The sequence below is a fragment of the Chrysochloris asiatica genome, unplaced genomic scaffold, assembly GCF_000296735.1.
Source record: "Chrysochloris asiatica unplaced genomic scaffold, ChrAsi1.0 scaffold00033, whole genome shotgun sequence".
Taxonomy (NCBI): domain Eukaryota; kingdom Metazoa; phylum Chordata; class Mammalia; order Afrosoricida; family Chrysochloridae; genus Chrysochloris; species Chrysochloris asiatica.
In genome coordinates, this window is record NW_006408551.1 from 2,797,970 (window position 1) to 2,820,731 (window position 22,762).

The 22,762-nt window shown below is 37.7% G+C and overlaps 1 protein-coding gene across 2 annotated transcripts in view; it reads right to left on the reverse strand.

Moving 5' to 3' along the window:
• Positions 1-373: 373 nt before the first annotated feature.
• PTGES3 (prostaglandin E synthase 3 (cytosolic)) overlaps positions 374-22,762 on the reverse strand; it is a 33,757-nt gene continuing 11,368 nt past the window's right edge. The window contains exons 2-8 of one of the 2 annotated variants that reach the window (XM_006859451.1): positions 8,872-8,985; positions 8,665-8,734; positions 8,360-8,458; positions 7,599-7,688; positions 2,440-2,502; positions 1,556-1,580; positions 374-1,278 (exon numbers count right to left, since the gene is read on the reverse strand). In XM_006859451.1, coding sequence (XP_006859513.1) covers positions 1,259-1,278; positions 1,556-1,580; positions 2,440-2,502; positions 7,599-7,688; positions 8,360-8,458; positions 8,665-8,734; positions 8,872-8,985 — 481 coding nt within the window. In that variant the 3' untranslated portion in view covers positions 374-1,258. The remainder of the gene's footprint in view (positions 1,279-1,555; positions 1,581-2,439; positions 2,503-7,598; positions 7,689-8,359; positions 8,459-8,664; positions 8,735-8,871; positions 8,986-22,762) is intronic. The other variant, XM_006859452.1, reaches the window with a different exon arrangement.

The following is a 22,762-nucleotide window of genomic DNA, read 5'->3' on the forward strand; positions in this document are numbered from 1 at the left end:
TTCCCAAAACACAGGTTTATAATAAATATATGAAGAAATGCTGAAACACAAGTCATTGCAATGCTATGACAAATACAACTGGAGGTAATAAAAACTGCCAAGATGTAGAAGGCTCAAAGATTTAAAGGAGGACAACGCATTTAGTTTTATTTCAATCAAATCACAACACTTTCTTTTCCAACTGCTGCAAAGTCCAGCTACAATTTCCCTTTACAGATCCACTTTAAAAAGGTTTCCTGTGAACATTACAGCAAGTCTATTTAAACAGAGGATTATTCCCAAATTCTTCCTCAAAAATATAAACTCCATTCTAGTAAATGGCAATAATACATGAAATTACAGTAAACCAGACACTTAAAAGGACAGCCAAGAGGTCTTCCAACAGTTTATTAGAAAGAATGTAGATATTAAAAAAAAATCCCCACTGTCATGAACACAAATTGAGGTTTTTCAGCCTTGGTATAAGCTGAAGCAAAAAAGAAAAATAAAAACAAAAAACAAAATCCAATAGTGTACTAACATTGTTTCACTTATTTGCCATACTGACAGTGAAAATACAAATTTGGTCTAAATGTACAGACTCTCAAGCAACAATGTACAGCCTTTCTTCGTCCTCCATGCTACGAGATGTAAAAGCTTCAGGGTCAAACAATACCAAATGTACAGGCTTCAAAAACCATCTAAGGCAGTCACTAGTTTTAGCTAAGATACATTTGGAACACTGACAAGTGATCACTTACGTACAATAATATGAAGTAAAATTTCTTGAAAAATAAAAACTTCAGTGGAACAATTCTGAATATATACCAGAGGAACAGCAGGTTACCAGTTTACAGTGTCAGCCAGTTTATTTCTGCAACTTTGAACCAAGTTCTAAAATCTAAAATTTAGTTATCTTCCCCTAAGCTGAGAGCTTCCTATCATGTCAGTATCTATGTTATGAAGTAAAGGAGACTTAGGTGAAATGTTTTATTTATTACAACTGCTGAATCAATTGCCTAAGATCTCAACAGCTTCATGGAAGTCTGGGAAATGTTCATGCATAAGGTTATTGCCTTAGCGGACTTAAAATTGCCCCCATACAATGGTACATATCAACCCTTAGTGAAGCCTTTTAAAAAACAAACAGTTTGAAAAATGGGTTAAAGAAGGCAAATACAGCATCTGCCTTTATAGCTATCAATTCAGGAATTCTTCAATTATGAAATCTTGCAGAGAAGTTATTTTTCTTTCTCAAAATCCTGGTGACAATTATTTCTTACTCCAGATCTGGCATTTCTGGAAAAAAAACACAAAATTATTATCAAGAACAAGGGCATGATGTATCAGTTTTTAAAGTCTTCTTGGAAAATAAGCAAACACAAGAGTAAAAAAATAGCTTCCTAATTAATGGGCTGTCTCACGACTTCAAACAAATTTCTACACTGGCTATTTAGAAGTCATAATGAAAAAAAAAAATCACCCCCACTGTTATGAAGTGAACTTCTCTATCTTGAGACTTGGATCTTTGATATGGTACATTGCTATGTAAACATACTTTAAAAAAGGAACTTACTTTCATCATCACTGTCTTGTGAGTCCTAAAGAAGGTGAGAAAAATAAAGTTACTAAGTTGATTGAACAAGAACAATCACTGCTAACTCAACAGTTTACTTTAAAGTTGAAACACTGTACTTTTGACTAGAGTCGCAAAGGCAAGTGGTTATAGTAACCCTAGGATTTAAAAATTGGACTTCAGAACGTAGTTTAACATACAAGATGAACAGATTCAGAACTTCCTTATAAAAGTTGGTGAGAATTTAGTCCATTCTCTGACAATCAGACTAAATACTGATACAAAATGTATGTATGTCCTTCTATTCTCTCTTCGCATTCAAATGGAGGTGTGTGTGTGTCTCAATATGAAGATAACTGAACTGAAAAGACACTGAACACTAATCCTAGTACTGGATTAGTCCAAGAAACTATTTTCCAAAATGTATTAACAATTTTCTAGAAGATGTGAACAGAATGCTGAGGGAAAATCATTCAGAAAGTGGGCTAGTATTCCTCCTCTTATTATTCATAACATCCACTGTTTATTATACTCTTGATTAGTCTGGCTGTAAAATTAGCTTTTCATTCTTATTCTAAAACGACAGGCAAATTAATCACTAAATTTGCTCTTAACTGAATAGGGCATATGATGTTTCAATGCAGTAATTCTTTTGAAATCTATTTCTTTTAAAATTATGGTTCATGGAACACAAGTTCCCTAGTAGGTACCCATCCCACAAAAATGGGCACATTAAAAAAACTGCTTTTTCCTTTTTGAATTTTTTCTTTAGGAAAAACAAGTGGCAAAAAAAAAAAAATATCAGTCTTGAGTCTATAAAACAACCTTTAAATACATTGTTTCTTACTATTAAAGTAAACAGATAAAAGAATTTATAGACTTACATCATCTGCTCCATCTACTTCTGGTAAATCTACATCCTCATCACCACCCATGTTGTTCATCATCTATTTAAAGTGTAAAAATTAGTTTAAAAATGTTAAATTAAGCCCTAGTTATTAGGCTGCATGTCCCAGAATAAACCTTAAGTCTAGCATAGATTTCCACAAATGAAAAATGCAAAATAAACAAGCATCTTCCTTTCTGGAAAAAGGTAGATTATATGTAATCACATAAAATCTTAAAAGTTATAGTAAATTAGCAGTAAGTTGTCACTGAAGAAAGTGAAGACATAGAAAAATACCTATGTAGGAAGCAGAAATTAAGCATTAAATTAAAAAAAAAAGTGGTTATCTATAACCACGAAAGAAAAAATATGGGATTCATTTATAAATGAAGTCTTATATCTCAAGCTACATGGCATGTATTTTATGCTACTTTCATTACAGTTTTAAATATTGTGAAGAACCAATAAAAGATTTAAAATATAAAGATGTTAGAAATAACTGATTCATATAAAAGGTCTGATTGAATCGAAGACTGAGCATCAGTAACTATAAGCTGAAAACAGCAAGTAAAGCCTTCTTTACAGAAATAGAAAAATCAATCCTCAACTTTATATGGAATAGCAAAAGGCTCCAAAAAACTAAAACAACGTTGAAAGAGGAAAAAAAAGTAGAAGGGCTCACACACTCTAATTTTAAAACATACAATCAATACCTATTCTTACCTATAAACTATCTTATCATCTGACAATTTACATTTACAATAGTGAAAAACCTACAACTTTGCACATGAAATACCTACTCCTTGCTGTGACAAACTCTAAAAGTCACAAGGCAAATGTAAGGTTATATATGTCAACTTGGCTATCATGATTCTCAGTGGTTTGACAAAAAGTGAGAAGGAGCAAAAGCAGGATTGGAAAGTGGATTTCCAATAACTTTCCATTGAAATGCTTGCAAAATTGCCTGTTTGATGAGAGGAACAAGCAGGAGTGCATTGTGGTGGTGGAAAAGTACTCTCTTGTGAAGCTTTCCTGCTAAGTCTTTGGCTTTCTCAAAACATTCTCATAGTAAGCAAATGCCATTATTTGTACCCAAAAGTCAATAAGCAAGATACCTTGAACATTCCAAAAAATTGTTGCCATGACCTTTGCTCTTGACCAGTTTGCATTTGCTTTGGCTGGATCAATTCCCTTGGTAGCCATTGCTTTGATTGTACTTTGTTTTCAGGATTGCATTGGTAAAGTGTCATCTCTCATTATAATTGTCCCAAGAAATGCTCCAAGATCTTGATCCATTTGCTTTAAATTTCCCACCGAAAGTTCTGTTCTTATCTATAAGCTGAAGCACTTGAGATACCTAATGGTGTTGGCTAGTGTTTTTTTTTGCTGTTAAATCACTGGTTCTCATCAATTAGAGTACAATCAAGGTTAATTTTTTCATTGCAAACAGATTTGAACGGTAGTCTGTATCTTCAACATTTTTTCCTCCCCCCTTCTTAAAGCAAGTTACCCATTTATGGTGTTGTTATGTGTCGTGAGTGTCGGTTCCGATCCATAACAACCCTGTGTAGGGTTTCTGAGGAGCAGTTGGTGAGCTTGAACCACTGACCTTGTAGTTAACACAGCTTTGCAGTCTGGTGCATTACTCATTTATGAAACTGATTTCTTTGGAACACTGTTTTCATAAAGCATGTTCTTTCACCCAAGCTTCACCATAAATTAGTTTGTTCTTGCTTAAATTTTAACAGAATTTAAGCTGCTCTGATAGGGGCTCTTTTCAAACTGATGTCTTATCTGCATAGTTTTTTCACTAACATGCATTTTCTATAACCTTTTTAGAGCCTTCATAAAAATTTAAAACTTTTGCCCACCAAAAGACATTAACAGTGAAAAGACCAACTAGGAGAATATCTTCAGAAATCACCTATCTGACAAGAATCGAATAACCAATATATATAAAAAACTGACAATATAACACCAAAATCAGACAAACATCCAATCATGAAATGGGATAAGGACTTGAATATTTCACCAAAAAGAACATTCAAATTGCTACCAAGTACACGAAAAGATGGTCAGAGTCAGTAGTTATTAGTGAGATACAAATCAAAACAACAACGCGCTATCCATTACACCCCCTTTAGAGTGGCTAAGAAAAACAAAACAAACAGGAAGTAACAAATGTTGAGATGTGAGGAAATTGGAGCCTTTATTATTTTATTGTTAAAAGTACACAATGGTAAAACCTTTCTAGAAAACCCTGTGGCATTTCTTCAAAGAACCAAAAATAAAACCATATAAAGCCAACACTCCACTCTTACCAAGAAGACTGGAAAACTGACACTTGAGAAATGAAACCTTGACACATGCTACAGTATGGATGGAGTCCTTGTGTGTCACTGTGGATTAATGAGCTGGACTATAAGGCTGTTTTGAACTGCAAGCTTACCAGCTGCTCTTTGGAAACCCTATACAGGGTTGCTAGGAGTTGGAACTGACTCAAAGGCACTTAACAAAACATGGATGGAGTCTGAAGACATTACACTGAGTAAAATATGTCAATCACAAAAGAAATATTTTATGACCTCACTTATATAAAATGACAGGAAAAAGCAAATATATAGAGACCAAAGTTTATTAGTTGTTGTCAGGAGGGAGAGGGGAAAAGGGAATTAAAGGTGATGGGAAAATCAAACTGATTAAGGGTAAGGCAGGCTATACCGCCAATTATATTTGCAATTGCTGTCAAGTTATACACTTGTACAGAGTTGAATTGGCAAAAGTTGTGGGATAAATCTGAGGGAGCTTCAAAAAGTTGGTGGAAAACATTGAACTGAAAGGTAATGGAATTTTACACCAACTTCTTAACACTCCCACTTCATGTATTTATGACAAAAGGAAGAGAAGAGAAGAGATGTTGAGGCTTGTTATATTCAAACAAACACTTCAAGAGATTTGATTCCTTGGTTTGGAGGTTTGGGTCATGGTTTCATGTGACATCTCAAGATACTTGCCTAATAATATGCTTAGTGTTTATATTCTACCTCTAGTTTGCGGCAAAAGGCCCGGGTCTTAAAAGCTTGAAAGTAGTCATCCAACCTATAGCAATTTGTTTCTATTCATCTGGAACAACACAGGAAGGAGAGTCGGAAATAGGAAAAGGATGTGGAAGGTGTGAGTAATTACTTCCATGAACAAATCTTCTTTGCTAAGAGACCAGAACTAGATTAGATGGTGCTTGACTACCATTACTAAATATTTTGATAAAAGATTCATTCCATAGTAGAATCTTGGTCAAAAGGGGAGAGAAATGCAGAACAGAATTTCAAATACTCATGGACTTTCCAGAGCCATGAAACCAAACAGCTGTTTGCCTTAAGCATTATGCTTTTAAAAGAACTAACTATATATTGGATCAAATTGACAATAATACCTTAAAAGATTAGAAAAGAACCTTAGGGGTTAGCAAGTTTATGTTGATGAGAGAAAAACTTAGAAAAGGAGGGTGAAAATGGTTGTATATAATTCAAAGAAAGTAATCGATGTCACTGAATTATACATGCAGAAACTGTTGAACTGGTATATATTTTGCTATGTGTACCGACAACAAAATGTTTTAAATTAAAAAAAAAAAAAAAAAGGCAAGTAAATGTAATTCTGCGTGGAAAAAATCGTTGTATAATGCCCTTATATACATAATAAACTGGCACTAAGAAACTTGTTGTCTGGCACACTCACATAAAGTAAGATATCTTGTTTCTAATCGTAGAGCAAGCAGTATGTTATTTGAAGAGACACAGATAACCGAAGACTAAACATGTATCAAAAAAGAAACTTACCTTATAATTGAAAATGTTTATGTTTAAATTTCAGAAAGGTATGGGACACAAATTTGCTCTGTAAAGTTTCAGCCATCTCCTCTCCTCACACAATATATATATCTTTAACATATCCACCCATAGCTTTGCAAATAAAATTGAAACATTTTGCCATGTATATGTTTAATAGTGAAATGATAAATTTAAAAAAATTCCTGGGAAAACTTAAGAGTATAGTTTCCCTAACTCCAAAAACATTGCTGAATATTACTACATTTCTTTGTGCAGGAAAAATGTACTTAAGTTCAAGGATTATGGCTAGATGTTGAGGATACAGTGGCAGTAAAGCTAAACAGAACTAAATATATTCAAGACCTTTTTCAAAAGTGAAAAGTAAATGAAAACCAGAACAAGTCAAAGAACAAAAAGATAGGTGATGTTATATTAGACACTGGGAGTCAAAGTAGACTAGTGTTCCAGTGCCAACTTGCACAACTAGATAAATGGTGAGATCAATCAACCACCGAATGTTAGGAATAACACAGTTGAGAAAAATAAAACCACAGGAATATGGTCTCTCTCCCCTCATCAGGCTGAGCTATGTGAGATGTTAAATAAGCAACTGCATACACACAGGGCTGTAAATTTAATGACACTTTTTCCTCAAAGTTTTCAGAGCAGAAATATAAGATAACAGTTTTTACATGGGTACATCTATAACTTACAACCTAATGTCCTTTTTTATAATCAGTTTTACTCTAATACATTTGACAGGATCTATTCTATCTAAAGAGAACCTTTAATTTTTTCTTTGTGGTTAATACATATTTGGTTGACATTTTGGGAGACAGGCTTACTGGTTTTCAAACTAAAAATATCCTGATACAACTCTCAGTGCCTCACACCTTGATTATGAGTCGAGTGTATAAAGGTTTATATTCAAATTGTTGCTGTTAAGGGCCATCAAGTCTGTTCCTACTCATAATGACCCTCTACAGGGTTTCCAAGGAGACGCTGGTGAATTTGAACCACTGACCTAGCTATTAACAGTCCAGTGCTTAACTCTCCAGTGCCACACCAGGACACAATACGTGGTTTCCAAATGCAAGTCGATTACTGTATTTGTGCTCAAATTAAAACCAGCTATGTTGGAATGACTATTATAATTATTTTTTCACCATTACACATCAACTTTAAAGTAATTAAATAAAATCATGAAAGAATATTAAGATTCTTTTTTTGGTGCTACTGCAGAATGGTCTTACAAACAGGAACTTAAAAAAAGCAAATCAAACAAGCTGTATTATGAAAGGGGAAGAATGCACTTAAAAGAACTTACCTCAGAGAAACGGTCAAAATTAGACATGTCTTCATCGGAATCATCTTCCCAGTCTTTCCAATTATTGAAGTCCACACTAAGCCAATTAAGCTATTAACCAATACAAACAGCACCATATGATTAGGTTATTTTGAACTCACTGCCATGTGCTTTAATACTATATTTTTCAGTATCAACAACAGTAACAAAAATCCACTACCATGGAGTAGTAAATTCTGACTCATTGGGAAATGTTTCCCATAATTGTTATGTATCTAGTTGTGCATACTAGATTGTGATGCAATGGTCTATTTTTTTACCCTGGTCACTGGCAGAGTTTGACAGTCACGCATTAGGAAGTACTTTTACAAATGTAACACTACAAAATCTGGTGAGCATTACTGATGTAGTTTCTTGAGAAAATAAATTTTCACTTTCTAAACTATACCAACAATGAAAAAAATCTGTTAATAGGATCTAACCTGTTACTTGAAGAAAACAGGTTTGTGCCATTAATTTTTTTCCAATGGCACCAAGATATGCTTCCACATGATAGCTGAATAAGGCTTTTAATCAAAGTCTGCCTCTTGAAAACAAAAGATTTCACCTTAACCAGTAAATTGATCGTATTCTGATCATATTTGACACTAAGTTTAAAACTAATAAATCTGAAAGTAGAAAAAGCTATACAGCTATGAAACATAAACAAAGTATTATTTATGCTGAACAAATACATCATTCATTACTTAAATACAGTAAACGTTCAAATGTAAGAAACCTACCTTTGCTCTTTCTTTTGTTAACCTTGGCCATGACTGGCCAGATTCTCCTTTTCGTAAACAACATAAGATAGATCTGTCTGTTCTTTTATGCTTGGAATCCTAAAAACAAAAACAAAAGCACCATCACACCATTTCTTTCTCCAGTATCACTAAAGTACATAAAGCCGCTTGTCATTACCCACTTGTCCTTTATAATATACTGTCTTTCACTAAATACTGTTTAGACTTTGAAAGAAATATCCCCTAAATGAAAAACTTCACAAACTAGCCAATTCAAAATCAGGTAAAGCATCAAGACTACTTACATTTGGATCAATACAGTGAAAAAGATCAATTTCATTTAGATGTTTAAAATTATCGCTTCCTCCAAGACAACTGTAAAAGTAAAATAAAATAAAATAAGCCTCAACAAAAAGGTCAAGATTAGTAGTAACTTCAGTAAAACAAGCAAAGACAAAGTCTTCAAATGTTTAAAATAAGTTTTTAAACCAATAATATAAAACAGTAATTACCTGAATGTAAGTTTGGATTTCTCAAAATTTACATTAACATCTTTACTGTCTTCGACACAGAATTCAATAAAGACATAGTCCCTTCGATCGTACCACTTTGCAGAAGCAGGCTGCCTATAAAGAGATAAAAGTTAGACAAAATCAGCTGGAAGGCATTAACTAGATATTTACATAACCCCTTAAGTTTAGCAGCTTGGAATACATGTTCTCCTACTCCATTTTAGGAGTCCTGGTGTGGCGCTGTGGGTTAATGCACCAGACTGCAAAGCCGTTTGAACTGCAAGGTTGGTAGTTCAAGCTCACCAGCTGCTCCTTGGAAACCCTATACAGGGTTGCTATGGGTTGGAATCAACTCGACGGCACTTAATAACTCCATTTTAGCACTGATTATTCTGAAGCTGTTTATTACAACTTCAAAATATAATAGCTACATTACAAGTAATACTGCACAGTGATCTATTGAGGTGTACAGTTCTAGAATGATCACATTAATTTCCTAACAGGAGGAATTACATTAACCATCTAACACAAAGCAAGCAGATTTAGGTCCTACTTCTTTTTGTTGTTATGCGCCCTGAAGTCAGTTCCGACTCATAGTGACCTTGTACAGGGTTTCCGAGGCTGTAAATCTTTACAGGAACAGAATGCCTCATCTTTCTCCTGAACAACAGCTGGTAGTTTCAAACTGCTGACCATGAGATTAGCAGCCTGATTCGTAACCACTTCGCTATCAGACCTGCTAAAATTCAATCATACAGCATTAATGAACAAGGTAACTAAATTACTGTCAACCGAAAAATATTATCCAACATCTTTACTTAGAATACTAGCAACTGTGAGGGGAATGAAAAAATATGGAAAATCATCTGGTTTAAACATACACAAACACATCATCTGCAGCATTAAAAAAAAAAAAGTTTTATTGTGAATTATGTAATAGTTTACATGGGAGAACATTAGTTTTACATACATCCTATATTGTTTCATTGCCATGGTTACAATCCCTTCCATGCATCATCACCCAAAGTGTATACACTATAAGCCTACCCCCCCACCCAGTTGTGAGCATACAGCCCCTCTCCCTCTCTGTGTCTAAAGTCCACAGTGCAGCATATTTTTGACTACATGAAGCAATGGGGGGTGGAGAGGGGGCACACAAACAAATCATCCTATTGTATTTTTAATGATTCTACTTTGACAATAGAGTCCTGGTGTGGCAAAATAGGATAAATACTTGAGCTCAAGTCTGCGGTTCAAACTTACCAGACACTCCTTGCAAAACCTATACAAGGTCACTGAGTCAGAACCAACTAGATGATATTTAACAACATTGCTGTGAGGTATCATGGAGTTATTTTGACTCACAGCCACCCTATGTGACACAGTATAACTGTGCCACCTACACAATGTCAGCAGTTCAAGCTGCTCCATGGGAGAACATGAATGAGGCTTTCTGTTCCTGAGAAGATTTAAAGCCTTAGAAACCCTACACAGGGTCACTATGAGTTGAAACCAACTCAATGGCACTTAACAATAACCTTCAGGAAGCTCGCCCTGGCATTCTGCTTCCATAAAGACTACAGGCTATGAATCGTACTATGAATGGAACAGAGTCATTGACAATTTATGGGAGCAGACTGCCAGGACTTTTCTCTAGTAGAGCCTCTGGGTAAGTTTGAACCACCAATCTTTTGGTTAGCAGCTAAGGGCTTAAATGCTTTGCCACTAGGGGAGCTCCTATTGCTGCTAAGTGCCCTCAAATTGTTTTCTGGTTTGGACTCCTAACGATCCTGGTAAAGGGTTTTTGAGGAGTGGCTGGTGGGTTTGAACATCCAACTGTGCTGTTTAACCCACTTGTGGTCCAGTGCATTATCCTGCAGTACCATACCAGGATTTTAGGGCTCCTACTATTGTTGTAAAGTGCCACTGAGTCGGTTCTGACCCATAGTGACCTTGTATAGGGTTTCTGAGGAGCAGCTGGTGAGCTTGAACCACCAACCTTGCAGTTTAAATGGTTTCGCAGTCTAGCACATTAACCCACAGTGTCACACACTGTTTTTAAGTGTTGTCCAGTTGATTTTGACTCATAGTGGTCATACATGAGTGGTTGGTGGGTTTGAACTGTCGAGCTTGCAGTTCAGCAATCCAGTGCTTATCCTAAAGTGTCACAATTAAGAGTCCTTCTTATTGTTGTTAAGTGTTGTGGAGTCAATTCTGACTCATATCAATCGTATATAGGGTTTCCAAGAAGCAGCTGGTGGGTTTGAACCTTGCAGTTAGTAGAAGTCTAGTGCTAATTCTACAGCGCCACACCAGAGCCCTGCTTTTGTTGTTAAGTGTCGTCAAGTCGGTTCTGATCCATAGCGATCCTGTGTAGGGTTTCTAAGGAGCAGTTGTTGAGGCTGAATCTCCGTCCTTGCAGATGAACCCAACTTTGCAGCCCAGTGCATTAACCCACACCACCACACTGGAACTACCCATGTATAAAACAAACTACCCACAATTCATAATCACTGTAAGATACTAGAGCACCAGTTCTTCTGACTTTGGTACTTGATGAAGTAGACCACAGTTGTTCTTGTTAAGGGCCACTGAGTCGGTTCTGGCACACAGTGACCCAGTACAGAATTTCAGAGGAGTGGCTGTTAAGTTTGAACTGCAGACACTGGGATTCAAACCGTCTTTGCTGTCCAGCAGTTCTTATCCTAGAGTGCCATACTAGGACAAAGGATGATATATTCTTATTTTAAGTTTAACCTAATCAAACCTTTAAAGGTCTAGTCTATAGAAAATATGAGAAAAAGGAATAATTAAATGATAACAAGAAGAAATAAATCTAGAACATGGTTTCTTTATCATGGGCATGAAAGAAAAAAAATAAGGGGGGAGAAGATCTGCATTAGATTAAAAGAAATGCAACAGATTTAGTCAACAAGTACAATTTATGAATGTGGTTCATCTTGATTCAAAGAAATTAAACAACAAAAGGAAATACTGAAATAACTGTGGAGATACAAATAAAGACAGGATGTACTCATATGTGTGGCACTATGGGCTAATGTGCGGGACTGCAAAGTCAGTTTGAACCTCAAGGCTGGCAGTTCAAGCTCACTAGCTGCTCCAGGGTCACTATGGATCTGAACTGGCTCAATCAATGGCACTTAACAACAGAAATGATTAACTTTGTTAAGTGTGAAAGGAACTGTTTTTATATTAAAAAAAAAAGTTTATTCAAATGAAAACTAATGCCTGGGAATCTTTTGAAATACATACTGAAAGGAGAAGAGATAAATATGACAAAAGTGTTGAATCTGGGTGATGAGTATACAGGAATTTATTACGAAAGCTTTTATTGTGAATTACGTGATAGTTTACATGGCAGAACATTAGTTTTACATACATCCTATCATATATTGTTTCATTGCCATGGTTACAATCCCCTCCATGTACCATCAAACAACCAAAGGGTATACCCTGCAACCCTGCCCCTTCAGTCTTCAGCAAACAGCTCCTCTCCCTCTCTCCACAACATCATCTCTGCCTACATCTCTGGTGTCACTGCTTCTCTGGGTAGGGTCCGGCACTCCGCTCTTCTCCCATGATGGTCACAGGGACCTCCACTCCTGGACTGCAAAGTCAACCAACTCCCCTCCTTTTGCTACAAAACATCTACCTTTACATTTCCAACCTTCACAGTCAGTCCTGACAGCAATTATTCACTATTGTACCACATGAGTGCTATCCCCATCTCCTTTCATCAGTTCTGCCCAGACAGATTGGATACTACTTAGTGGAGATTCTACCTTCCTCTGAGTCCTCAGGATCTAAGCTCCCTCTTGAAAGCTTGTAAGCCAGTCACTTCTTGCCTTTGTAGCACCCCCATTTTGTGTAGCCAATGTCCAAGTTGCCCATAGCTGTCTACCCTGTGTATTGAGGGGATGGGAATGATCCTCGCTGTAAAGATTTGTTCCTTCTTTTGAGCTACTTCATCCATAGGTATAGGTCAAGTTCATCAAATTGTTATCAGTTTACTCTTATTCCCCTTCTTCTAGTTGAGTTCTGATTATCCAACCATTTGAAGCCAGGTCAAGTGAGTATTATCTGTCAAGTGTGGGTGTTCTTGTGCATACTCCCTCACTTCTTATCCGCTGGACACGTCACTCTCCACTCTAGTCCTCTGTGGTTATGTCACTGACTCTGGGCCTAAGAGTTCCCAGGTCTTGCCACACTGATGGCCAACCAGGTCTCCACCCGGGTTCACAGGAGTCTATTGAATGTGATAGGACTTAGCTCACAGCTTCATTGCTGTTCTTCTCTTAGTTCCTCTTATTGGTGACCAATGTGGTCACCAGTCAGTCTGCATGTCTGCTTGTGTATTTCCCTTGAGTCTTAGTCTTGGAAGGCGTTTTGCCCTGAGGGGACCTGACCACTTGCCTTGATGTCTCCTGGGCAAGCAATTTGCTTGTTCTTATAGTAGTCAGTCAGACTACTAAATTAAATTTCTTTAATTAAATTTCTTTAATTTTTCTTGTCGGTCTTTCCTTTAAGAAGTATCTTCAGTTCTTCTAGCGGCTCCAAGCTGGTCTGCTTGTCCTTCAAGTGGAGATTTCCCACCTCAGAAGATTCTAGATGGGATTCAGGATTCCACCTAGTGTCTTATGCAATGCTGAGGCTCCACAGGAAGCCTCCTTCACTGGGCAAGTTCTAACCCCATTTTAGGTATTCCAGTTATAGGCAGAAGATGCACATACAAACTTTCTATGAAGATATTTCCAACTATTCCTTTTTCTCCCTCAAGTGTCTATTTTACAATGGTATGCAAGGGAAAGCAAGTTTCCAAAGACAGCCCAAGCATCTTAACATTGTTCCCCCCCTTTTACCCATTCAAACCATGCACCCCAGAGCCCTGTTGTGCCAAGGTTGTGCATACATCATTATTTACCTGTCCCTCATATAAAGGAATAATCTTGTTTCTTCAGTATACTGAGTTGACTGTTTTTAAGTGAGATCGAGTTGATTCGGACTCATAGCAACCCTGTATAGGGTTTCCGAGGAGCAGCTGGTGACCTTGAACCGCTGACACCTTGCAGTTCAAACAGCTTTGTAGTCTGACACATTAACCAATATGGATGGGCAATTTAGATACTGGCTATCAAAAATGGGAGGGATATAAAGGAGTCCTGGTGTGACGCTGTAGGATAATGTATGCTGGACTGCAAAGTCAGCTTGAATGGCAACACTGGCAGTTCAAACTCACCAATTGCTCCTTGAAAACCCTATTCAGCAGGGTCGGTATGAGTCAGAACCACTCAATGGCACTTAACAACAACAACAACAACACAACAAAGGCATGAAGTGGCTGGCTTACAGGTTTTCATGATTGTGCTTAGTTTCAGAATAAGGGGGGCTAAGGTAGACTCCTCACTGAATAGTTGAAGATGGTGATAGGGTATTTTTGACTCAGTTGTAATTGTAAGCAGGATTGTGATGGTCAAAACTGTAATTGTAGAAGATGTGTAACTAAATAATGAGTAGTAGTTAATCTTTCATTTCAGGAAGAGACTATCTCAGGACCATCAAGAAGAGCATGAGATCCCACATAGAAAATCATTGACAGCAGTGGCGGTGGCATGTAGAGACAGAGCAACTGTGGACTCTAGGCTCAAGGATGTCCTTTTGGACATGTTTTGTATGTGTACATCAAATATACATACATTTAAATTTTTATTGTGAATTAACTGATCGTTTATATGGAAGAACATCAGCTTTACACCATTGTTTCACTACAATGATCACCGGGCATCACCGTTCAACAGTATTTGCTTCCATCCCCCCCCCCCCTTTTTTTGGGGGTGGGGGAGAATGTACACAGAAACACTCAGGAATATATAACTGAAACAACCAAAGGGCACACTCTCCAAACCTGCCTCCTGGCCGCCAGCACCCAGTCCCTCCTCTCTTTCCATGAGTCCAGAGTCCTCAGCTACTCTGTACATCAAATATTTTTGCTCTGCTTGTACAATATACATGGAGAGCCACAGAGAGGATGTAGGATAACTGCTGTTGCAAGGAGGGGATTGTAATAATTGAGACACAATAAAGTGTATAATCTGTTGAATGTAAAGCTGATGATCTTGTCTGTAAACCTTCATTAAAAAAACAAACAACAAAATTAAAAGTTAAGAAAAGGATGGTAAACTCTCAAACACATTTTATGAAGTATAAACCCTCAAACAAAAACCGAAGACATCATTTAAAAACAAAATTATTGATTCAGTGGCAAGGATTTTTGTTTTCTTTATAATGAGATGCAACCAATACCAAAGTCTGTAGTCTTTGAGCTTCATAAGTTTTTAAGTCCTCTTCACTTCCAGAAAGCAAGGTTATCTCAGATTATTTGCTCAGCATACAGACTGAATAGTCCTGGTGTGCAGCTGAAGGTTAATGCGATGGACTGCAAGGTCAGTTTGAACCACAAGATTGGTGGTTCAAGCCCACTAGCCACCACTCCTTACTTGACTGCACTTAACAAGTGTCTCCTTGTTCTCGTTGAACAACTACTTCTTGGACCATGCATTTGTTATTTGTTCATCAAGGAGCACAGTTCAGTGTTCTAGAATACTCATTCTCTGCAATGCTGTCCATAGCATCATGATCTACAAAATCAAAAGCCTGTGTGATGTGGGCTCAAATACATGGCCTAAGTATACTACATACATTACCAAAAACACACTGACGGCGTAAGACAAAACAGACGACTCTGACCTTCTAAAAATTAGACACTTCTATGTATTAAGATTTCACCAAAAGTGTGAAAAGGGGGAGTCAACACAATGGGAAAATATTTTATGTAACAACTGCCCAGACAAGGGACTATAATCTCTAAAACTTTAATAAAAAGTTGTAGAACTTCTCCAAGAAAAAGACAAAGAACAATTTTTAAATGGGCAAAGGACATTAACAGACACTTCACCAAAGAAGACATTCAGGCAGCCAATGAATACATGAATAAATGTTCGTGATCATTAGCCATTCTGTTGTTAGGTGCTATCGACTCATAATGACCTTATGCACAACATAACGAAACACTGCCCGATCCTGAGCCAACCTCACAACTGTTGCCTCACCAACAATTGATGCTGCCACTTTGTCAATCCATCTCGCTTGCCATTAGAGATATACAAATCAAAACAATGATATTACCATCTCACACTAGGATTAAAAGTGAAGTTCAATAAACAAAAAAAACAACAAATGCTGGCAAGGATGTGGAGAGACTGGGACCTTCCTACACTGCTGGTGGGGCTGGAAAATGGTGCAACCACTGTGGAAAACACTATAGCACTTTCTCAAAAAGTTAAAAATAGAATCATCCTATGACCCAGCAATCTATTTGGTATATATACACAATAAATAAGAGCCAGACCATAAGCACACTGGTGTTCATTGCACCACTATTCACAATAGCAAAAAGATGGAGACAGCCTAATTCCCCTCAATGGAAGAATGGATAAACTTTGGTACACACACACAATGGAATACTATGCAACATTGAAGACTAACAATACATCTTCAAAACACCTCACAGCATGGATAAACCCATATGCTGTGTGAAATAAGTATGAGACCACTATTGCAAAAGCTCAAGAAAAGGTTTTCATGCTAACATAAACACTCTTTGATGATTACCAGGGGTAGGAGGGAAGGGAGAGTAATTCTCTGGCTATAGGGTAGATATTATGTTAAACTCCAGTGAGGAGGAGGGCAATATACAAGAAGAGGGAGGAGGTTGGCAGAAGAATGATGAAGACACAGGGTGGTATGAAAGGTCTAAAGGGGATATTGTTAAGTGCCTTTGAGTCAGTTCCGACCCATAGTGATCCTGTATAGGGTTTCCAAGGAGCAGCTTGGTGAGCTTGAACCACCAGCCTTGCAGTTCAAACTGACTTTGCAGTCCAGTGCATTAACCTACAGCGCCACACTAGGACTCCAAAGGTGACAAAAAAGGTAATGATATACACACAATCTTGGTACAAGTGTTTGGTGTGTAGATACATGGACAGAGACACAAGCTGAATGAGCATGGGCGAAAGAATAGTGTGTGTGTGTGTATATATATATATATATATATATAACCATAAGGTCAGCAGTTCGAAACTACCAGCGGTTCCACGGGAGAAAGATGAGGCGTTCTGCTCCCGTAAAGATTAACAGCCTCGGAAACCCTGTGCAGGGTCGCTATGAGTCGGAACCGACTCCACGGCACATAACAACAACAACAACAACATATATATATACACACACACACACACACTACAAGTATTGTTGTTGTATGGAAGGGATTGCAATTATTGAGATAAAACAAAGTACATGATTTGCTGAATGTAAAACTGATCTTGTCTGTAAACCTCCACTCAATTCACTCACACAAAAGCATATGAAGTAATAGCTTTCTGTAGCTAAGGCTTCCTAACTTGTGATTTTAAATCAATACTGTATGTTACACATAGTAGTGGAAGATGATCTGCTTATTGTTGTTAACTGCCGTTGAGTCGGTTCAGTTTCATGGTGTTTCTGAGAAGTGTCTGGTGGGTTTGAATCTCCTATCTGGTTATTACAATGGCTAAATAAAACAACTAAGAATCCCTGGATTCTTTTTCCTTCCTTCAAATTCATACTTAGCTATCTAAGGTTCTATTATTTTCCAGACCATAAAACAAATTTAAATGATCTAACCCAGGGGTTATCCCAGACACTAAGAATGCTTTCCACATTTTTAAAGGGTTGAAAACACAATGTCCTAGAAGAACTAGATGGTGCCCGACTCAGGATCATATCCTGGGGGACAACATGGTCAATTGGTAAAATAGAATCCACAAAGACAAAAGCTCATGAGCAGCTACCTAAGGTGCTACTGTAGGTTTCCCAGTTGGAGAAGAGTGGTGAAACAATTAGTCCAATGGACTAATGGACCATGTGAACATCAATCTCCATAAACTTGAGAACAGAACTAGATGGTGCTTGGCTACCATGACTAACTGCTCTGAAAGGATCACATTAGAAGGTCCTGGGTAGTGACAGATAATGTGGAACAAACTCAAAATCATTAAAAAGGCCAAACTGTTACCCCCGTGGCTCAATCTTCAGCCAAGAAATAGCTAGGTAATATAGAGTGAACAAAAACATTAGTGAGGTATGCATGCAGACCATGGAATTGTCAACTATTTAAGATCAAAAGAGCAACATTTACCTAAGGACAAAATTCAGGAGGGCTGGGAAAGAAAGTGGCATAGAAACACGAGTCACAGGGAGAAAATGGAAGTAATCACTGAAATGAAATAAAGTACAGGATTTGTTGAACATAAAACTGATGATCTACTTTATAAACCTTCACTCAGTTCACAAAAAAGTTAAAACAAACAAATGTGGGACAGAGATTATTTGTGGTCTGCAAAGCCTAATGTTTATCAATTGATCCTTTACAGAAATTGTTTGCTGACTCTGATCTAAACCACCAAAAACACAATTCTAAAGAAAACAATTTTTATACCAAACCAGTAAGAAATATATATTCAAGAGAAACAAACTGTTTAGGAATTCTTTATTTATGAGGTTTCACTTCATTTTCTCCTGGTTCATCCCAGAGGTGCTGATTCAACTCTTAGCTCCTAAACTAATTATATTGGATGTATCTCTAGCTTTTATATTAACATTGGCAAAATTTATAAGGATTGTACAAGTCTAAAAATTCATAAATAACAACCTATCTATAAGATCCAAAAACTTTATCACCGCCACATATATTACATCAATAACTCACTACCATAGGTGGGTGAGGGAAAACCAATCCATAGTAGGATATTACATGTAATTCAGAGAAACACTTCAAAGCTATAAAAGCTTTAAACAGGGGCTTCAAAGTTCGTATAAAAATTCCACTTTCCCATTAACCTTTTGAAATCCCCTCATATATGTCAATTCAATCAATTACATTTTGTGTAACCTAAAATTCTCTTGTATGGCTGGTGGCTGTGTGCCGTGGAGTCAGTTCCGACTCATAGTGACCCTGTACAGGGTTTCCGAGGCTGTACATCTTTACGGGAGCAGAACGCCTCATCTTTCTCCCGCGGAACAGCTGGTAGTTTTGAACTGCTGACCTTGTGGTTCACAGTCCGATTCATAACCACTACGCTACCAGAGCTCCTAAAATTCTCTTCTATAGTTCTGACTAAATAAGTTTCTTTTAGTCAGTCATATGAGGACAGAATGAAAAAACCGTATTTGTTCCCAAATACCATAGATTTTGGAACTGGTCTGGTACTGTATGATAAGCTCTGGACCGCTAACCACAATGTGGATGGTTCAAACCTACCAGCTGCTCCGTGGAAACACTATACAGAGTTGCTATGAGTTGGAACTCATGTGACTGCACTTAACAATACATTATCACATTTTAATATGCTAGAAATTGGCAGGCTTTAATTCTGTTTTACAGAAAATTACAAGCACCACTCACTTTTTAAATTGGGGTGCACCAGCAAAGCCATATGTTGTTAGGTGCCATCGAGTCGGTACCGACCCATAGCGACCTTATGCACAGCAGAATTAAACACTACCTGATCCGGGGCCAACTCACTACTGTTGCCACCCTTGAGTCCATTGATGCCGCCACTTGGCCAATCCATCTCGTTGGCAAAGCCAAATAGGAAAATAAAAACACTGCTTATGAAAATTTCCCAATCTGCTGACCAAAAGAAAACTCCATGGAATACTAGATGTAATAGAATTTTACAGCTTAATTCTTCTCTAATATCCAACACTTTGGTCAAAGCTCCAACATTTTCATTTCCCTTTTCTCTGAAATTTCTAATCTCCAGAAATTTATATTAACAATTAACTTCAGACAACTTTGTAGCAAAACGTGAAAAATCTTGACAGCAGAAGACAATAAATTTTGCCAACAAGAAGTCCACAAATCTTAGTTAATGCAACAGTGCAAATTTGGGGGAGGGTAGAAGGAGTCCTGCACCACTTGTATGTCAGTTTGCATTACTGTGATGGCTTGTGTGCTGCTGTGATTCCGGAAGCCATGCATCACCAGTATTTTAAATACCAGCAAGGTCAATCACAGTGGGCAGGTTTCAGATGAACTTCCAGACTAAAACAGACTAGGAAGAAGGAGAGACAGACTACTTCCAAATATGTAGTCACTGAAAACCTTATGAGCAGCAGTGGAACACTGTCAGCACCAGAATATTGTCAGATGTAGTGTTAGAAGATGACTCCCTTAGGCTGGAAGGCATTCAAAATACAACTGGGGAAGAACTGCCTCCTCAAAGTAGAGTTGACCATGATGACACGAATGGAGTAAAGCCTTTAGGACCTTTACTTGCTGATGGGCACAACTCAAAATGGAACCAATAAACATTGATATCCTAGGCATTAGTGAGCTGAAATGAACTGGTATTGCCATTTTGACCATCACATGACAATCACATGGTTTAATATGCTGGAAATGACAAATAAGAATGACATCACATTCATGATAATAAAAATTTCAAGATCTTTAAGTAGTACAAGGCCGTCTGTGATAGGATAATATTTATACACCTACAAGGAAGACCAGTTAATACCATGATTATTCAAATTTACTCAACAACCACTAAAGCCAGTGATGATGAAATTGAAAAATTTTATCAAAGTGGTGTGCTGGTATACTAGTGTGAGAGTTAATGCACTGGGCTACAAAGTCAGTTTGAATTGCAAGGTCAGTGGTTCAGACTAACCAGCAACTCCCCGGCAACCTTATACAGGGTTGCTATGGGTTGGAACCAACTCGATGGTACTCAACAACACAATGGGGCAGATCCAAATTTGAGACAACTCACGATGTCCAAAATATAACCAATAAACTAAACAGTCTCAAAATAAAGGACTCATAAGCAAGTCAAATGTACTTTGAAGGTATATACAGGTTTCCCCTGAAACCTCAGAGTAGGGTATTCTATGAAAGTTTTCATAAGATGAAATTAGCATAAAGTGAAGAAACCATCAGCATTTAATTTATATGGGAAAAAAATGTGAGCTTCCAGACTCTAAAAGCATATAACCAAATTATATCGAATAACACACAAAAGCTACGTAACACTAACATAGTGTTCACAAACACAGTTCATCATGCAGTTCATAGCTATGATGGCTTATTCTAGTTTCGAAGGAAGGAACTTGGTGACACCACTCACTGGAAAGTGGGTACCCTGCCGTTATTAGTGGTTGCTGCAAAACAAATGCTGAACACTACTAGTTTTGGTTTTCGCCTTTTTCATAAAAGTGAATATTCTCTTTGGCTTCAGTTAACATAGGTCTCTCATAAAAGCAAAGCAGTGTAAAGTGAATTTTCAAAAAACAGGGGTAGAACACTCAGGCAGCCAACAAACATGAAGAAATGTTCACGATCCAAATCCATTAGAGATGCAAATCAAAACAATGAGCTATCACGTCACACCAGCAGTAACAGCGAAGTTCAAAAGAGCAGAAGAAAATACATGCTGGTGAAGATGTGGAGAGACTGGGACCCTCCTACACTGTTGGTAAATGGTATGGCCCTTCCTCAGAAAGCTGGAAATAGAAACATTTTGATTCAGCAATTCCTCTACTTGGTATATATCCATAAGAAATACGAGTCAGAACACAAGCACATAAACGCACACCAATGTTTATTGCAGCAGAAGATATACGCACACCAATGTTTATTGCAGCAGAAGATATACGCACACCAATGTTTATTGCAGCACTATTCACAATAGCAAAAAGACAGCCTACGGCCGGCCCATCAATGGAAGAATAATAGATAAAACTTTGGTACGTACACACAATGGAATATTTTACCCTACCTTGAAGAAAAACAAGGAATCTGCAAACCACCGCATAACATAGATGGTTTGCATTGGCTAAAGGGGACAGAGGTAAATAATGATGCATGCTCAACCTTGGAACAACAGGACTATGTGATACAGAGATCTAGGCAGTCTGAGTGGGTAAAAGAGGGGAACTAATGTTAAGATGCTTGACTGTTATGAATATTGGTTTCCTTTGCCTACTATTGTAAAATAGACACTTGAGTGGGATATAAAGGAATGTTGGGAAGGCATGATTACAGAAAGACTGTAAGCCCATGTTCTGCCAATAACTGACTGGAATATCTAAATGGGGTTCTAGAACTTGCCCAGTGAAATAGGCTTCTTGTGGAGCCTTTGTCCAGTATAAGACCTTAGGTGGACTCCTGAGCCCCATCTGGAAACTTCTGAGGTGGGGAATTCCCACTTGAAAGGACATGCACCGGCCTGGAGCTGCTAGAGGAATAGAAGATACTTCTCAAAAGAAAGACCAGCAGGAAAAATCCAAACCAAAAATGGCAGTCTGATTGGCTACTACAAGAACAAGCAAATTGTTCTTGCTTGATGACTGGGAAGTCATCAAGGTAAGTAATCAAGTGCATTCAGGACAAATCCCCCTCCAAAACTGAAACTCAAAGGAAACACAAGAGCAGGTATGAAAGCTTGTGGGCAACCATGCTGTCTACATGTGAGTAGAAGTGGCAGAAAGGCAGCAGTAAAGATATGGATCAAGTCTGACCACATTCCATAGACTCCTGTTGACCTGGAGATAAGAGAGAAAAGGAAGGGCTGGTTGGTCTGCAAAGTGGTGGTATCTAGGAACTTCTAAGCCCATGGACAAGGATCTAGCCACAGAAGGCTATAGTTGAGAGTGAAGCATCTAGCTGATATGAAGTGAGAGGAGATGCATTAAGACTGCCCAAACTTGCAGATGGTACCCACTTGACCTAGCTTTAATGGTTTGACGATCAGAACTCGACTAGAGGAAGATAAAG